General features: G+C 39.4%; 1 protein-coding gene across 1 annotated transcript; it reads right to left on the reverse strand.

Moving 5' to 3' along the window:
- Positions 1-1,657: 1,657 nt before the first annotated feature.
- On the reverse strand, positions 1,658-3,319 carry LOC311097832 (uncharacterized protein; the record flags this gene model as incomplete). The annotated part of the gene is made up of 4 exons (XM_084137757.1): positions 3,210-3,319; positions 2,506-2,820; positions 2,291-2,408; positions 1,658-1,709 (listed from the first exon to the last, which is right to left on the reverse strand). Exons 1-4 carry the CDS (start codon positions 3,268-3,270, stop codon positions 1,658-1,660), a joined length of 546 nt encoding a protein of 181 aa, XP_083993883.1. The 5' UTR covers positions 3,271-3,319.
- Between the last annotated feature and the right edge of the window lie 1,643 nt (positions 3,320-4,962).

Consider the following 4,962-nt stretch of genomic DNA (forward strand, 5'->3'; position numbering starts at 1 on the left):
AGCCTATCAGGGCACCTGTGATGTCATCTGACTGCTGTAGCCAATTCAGACATTTCTTGCTGGATGAAGGACCTTCAACTAAACCTTGCTGAGACAGAACTGCTCATGGTTTCGGCCAACCCAACACTTCATCACAACTTCTCCACTCAGCTATTGATGATCAGTTGAACTCCACAGACCACAGTGCTAGAACTGCAGATTAGCCTTATACAACATTAGGAGGATCAGGCCCTTCTTATCAGAGCTTCACAACTCATTGCCCAAGCGCTTGTTCTCTCCAGACTGGACTATTGTAATGCTCTCTCCTTCCAGCATCACTGTCAAACCTCTGCAACTGATCCAGACACTGCAGCAAGAGTGTGTTTATCGAGCCGAAGAGACGCACGTCACTCCTCTCCTCATAAACCTGCACTGGTTTCCAACAGCCGCTCACACCAGATTCAAGGCCCTGATGTTTTCCTACAGAACAACCACTGGCTCTGCTCCTCTACACCTAAACTCACTACTCCAGACCGATGTGTCTCCAGAAGCTTGTGTTCTGCAGGTGAACGGTGTCTTGTGGTGCATCATCTCAAAGAGACACAGAATCACTTTCACAGACCTTCACCTGGACTGTTCCTGCTGGAGGAACGACCTGCCGAACTCAACCTGAGCTGATGAGGCTTTAGCCATCTTCAAGAAACGGCTGAAAACGCATATATTTCATCAACACTCGACCCATTAATACTCACACTTACTATTCTATATTACGATACATTACGAGCTCATGAAGGGGAACAAACATCTCAGGAAAGGAGACTTATTAAACACAACTGCAGAGGTTTATTAAGAAAATTATAGCAATCATTCAAAATGAAAAAAGATGCTAAAAACAGGAATGAACAGACAAGATCCAAGAATCCTCAAATCAGCTCCATCACACAGAACAGAGAGAGATTATACAGTCTGAGTCTGTCCATTACTGTATTAATATTATATTTAAAGCAGTTTACATATGAAGCGCAAGAGAATGACTTTCAACACTGTAGGCAAATATATCCATAAAATTCATATAAATGAATATAAATCTGGCTTTTTATATGTAAAAAAAAACCACATTTTAATCTAAACTTGATTATGTCACTATAAGTGCTCAGAGTTTTTTCTCTGTTTTCTGAGAAGAAAAAAATAAAACAATGAACAATCCTCTAAGTTTTTGCTATTGTAAATATTGCTGCAGATTGGCTCTAAACTCATCAGTATTTTATTCTAATATTGTCGGCATCTCTATTTCCTCTGGGTGCTTCGAGTCCTTCCTCCCTGCAAAATAAAAGCATTGACTGACCTCTCGTATGTGTTTTTATCATGATTGCAGATTGTTCCAGATCAGATGAGTGTGAATCATCAGATTGTGTGCGGCTCAAAACTCACCAGCTCTTCTTGCACAGATGATCTGAAGAAGAATCACAGTAGGAGCAGCAAACACTGCGATCCCAACAATACTCACAATCACTGCAGGAAACATGAGAGGAAGAAGAGAAACTGTACATGACTGAAGTCAAGGGTATTCAACTATCAACAGTTATTGATGAAGCATTAACAGACTGACTGATAGTTTAATGTTATAAAGCTGTCAGTATAAATGAACGTGTCGTACCTCTGTATAATGATCCAGCAGTCACACTGACTTCAGTTTCTGATGCTGTATCAGCTGGATCTGTGGATCACGTCTGTTAGTTCAGTTCAACACATAATGCCACATATACACAACATCATCATCACATAATACTGGAGCTTCACATCACAGAAATGATGAATATGTGCACAAGTCTGTCATCTATTATCTTCTTCACTCTCAAGCTGTCAGGAGGAGAATGACTATCGCCATTCACCAAAAATAAACCTATTTATACAGTGATCATGTGATCATGAACCTTGTGTAGGAGCTGCTGCTGTAGTTCGGCTTGATTTCTTCTCAGAGTTTGAGCTTCTGACTGGAATCAGTGTTGGTGAAGCGACTGGAGCTGCAGAAGATGAATGTTCAGACGCATCATTGTAGGACATTAACATCATATTTTACAGTGTTGTTTCTCACCTGAATACTTGACAGTGTATCTGACTGAGGTCTCGAGTTTATTTCTGTGAGTAAGCTGACATCTCCACTCTCTGTTGTCATCTTCATTCAGGAGTGTTGTAGTCAGAGTGAGGATACAGAGATCTTGATCTGATGATGATAATATCTGATATCTGGAGTCTGTCAAGGCCATCGTAACTGACCCAATCATCACAGGAGTATACATCAAATGAATACAACTGACAGAAGAGAGTCACAGAGCGGCCTGGACTGATCTCAGTCTGTGAGGACGATGATGATGATGATGATGATGATGAAGATGATGATGATGATGATGAAGATGAAGACACTGAAACTGAACACAAGACACAAATCACAGGCTCTTCAATCATCATCTGAGTTTAAAGGGAGAATCTGCCCTTTTTAAATTGACCACATAATCATAAACTTACCATGAAGAACATGCAGATAAACAAAAGCACCAGGTCCTTGTTGTCTATAATTCACATATTGTCTGCATCTGTATATTCCATAATCTTCTCCTGTGACGTTCTTGATGTTCAGAGAGCAGTCAGACTCCAGACTCAGTCTCTCATGTCTCTCTGTGTCTTTATTCTTTATCCCTCCAGTAATCAGTTCAACTTCTGAATTACTGAAGCTCTTAAAGTAGGTCCATGTAGTTGAGTTGCAGTCAGAAAGAGCTTTATTACAGGACAGAGAGACATTTTCACCAGAACTGATGAACACATGATCATATCCACTGGTTCCTGAAACACAGTATATCCCAGTGATCATTATGATATATATTAATAAATGAAACATAAAACACACCAGCATAAAAAGCAGAAGTTTTAAATCATAGTATTTTTCCTGACTTAAAGCAAACAACACACTCTCCAGAATAAACTATTAGTCTTTATCAGAGAGCTGTTCAAATCACTGACACACTCTTAATATGAAGATAATTCTTCATCATCAGATGTTTGAGTGACACTATGTCCAGTATCAGGAATAATACAGTATGATCTGTGTGTATCAATACACAACTCTGAGATCACAACGTGAATGTGTGCAAGAATAAACTGAGCATGTTCAAATGAACTCTTTCCAGACTAATTCCACTAAATGTCTTTAGAGAAAATACAGATTTCTTTACCTGTGAGAAGTGAAGAGAGAATGATCAGTCCCAGCAGACACAGATCACACTTATCAGCCATTTTCTGTTTCTGTCAGTCTTCCTCTGCATTATATATAGTTACAGCTCCTCCTTTAAACATCAGCAGCTCCTCCTGTGGTTATTAACTTCCTCTCATCTGACCAACCAACTGTAAGACTGAAAATACTGGTTGGGGCCTGGTCTAATGAGACAAAGGGCACTGCTGGCTAATTAACATTCGACCTCCCCCATACAACCTCACTTCCTCTCACAACAACTAAGAACTCACACAAGAACATGGTTTAATTTGAATGTTTATCATTGCCTGTTATGTTTTTGGTGTAATTTGAAATGTCTCAAAGTGAGTGGTACAGATATCTCATATCCAGATAGATAAAATAAAAGGAAATAAGATTTATAGAAGTTTAGAGAAAACTGGTTCAGAGCCATTTGAGGGTGGTCTCCCCCATCCCCCATGTCACCTGGTCAGGAGGGTAAAGGAAGGTGTGTGGAGTCAGATGAAGTAACGAGTAAATACATATGATCAATGTATTACAAATTTAACCAACCAATACTTTGCATGAGTGAGGACAGAACACGTGATAACCTTCCCTGTGTATTGGCGAACTGAGATTGGACCAATATAGCGGGCCTTAGACAACCATCACTGGTGAAATAAACATAAAGCCTAATGTTGCAGTGCATGATGGGAACCACCAATCAAAGCTCATCCATGTCTCCCAAAATAATCATTATTGCTAATATAGCGTATAACTGTTGAGCTGAGTGAACCTGAAGGTAGTGATGGTGAGATGAAGCTTCATGAAGCTTTAAAGCTTTCCAGCCTGTTGTGTGTAAAAGTGGTTGATTTCTCCAGGTTTCGAATGTACACAGCGACACCTGCTGGTCAATGCTAATATCATGCAGAACAAATCCTCAGTGGTGTGTTATGGAAATTAATTTGACTTCATGCAGGGCTGCCAATGCTGAGAATCAGGCAATCGACACTTTTCACTCGCTCTCACGACACACATCCAGTTTCTCACGCAGAGGAAAATCATGAAGCAAAGAGGACTGACACCGACAGACAAGGTCACTATTGATATGAAAACACACTCTCATCTCTCAGATTCGGTCAATTTATCACGAAATTCAACAATAAATACGCTTGTAAATGTGACGTGACAGATTGCTGTATCGCCTGAACCGATCATCTCTTACTCTTCACTACTAGTTAATAGCAAATAAACACGAATGAACAATAGGTGTGTTGAAAGATACAGTACAACTTACCGAAATGTAAATCCCTCATACATAATATCGATCAGTCAGTGTTTTTCACCCGCGGAAGAGCTCAATAACAGCTGGAGAACACTATAACCTACACATGACGTTACATTTACCTCAGGAACATTAATGACCATAGCACACTAGTAGACAAATTAGCTAGGAGTATTTTGCTAAATATGTGCACTATATTACATATTTATTATATATATATATTTTAAGGATTGCTATTAAAGTTGCAAAGAATTGGAATTGAAGGAAGATTTTATAATTGGGTTTTAACCCTCAGGGGACCATGGTGTTTTTGGGGCCTTTGAGATGTTCTGACATGCCTTGACATTTGTGCTTTTTTCAGTTATTTATAAACATGTTAATGGCAAAGGTGTAAATTCACTCTATATAGCACAAACAGGGCTACCAAAATATGCAAGCAACGTGTATGTAGATGTTTGTATTTTTAAGAGAA

The sequence above is a fragment of the Abramis brama genome (genome assembly GCF_963993115.1).
Source record: "Abramis brama genome assembly, chromosome: 1".
In the NCBI taxonomy this organism is placed as follows: domain Eukaryota; kingdom Metazoa; phylum Chordata; class Actinopteri; order Cypriniformes; family Leuciscidae; genus Abramis; species Abramis brama.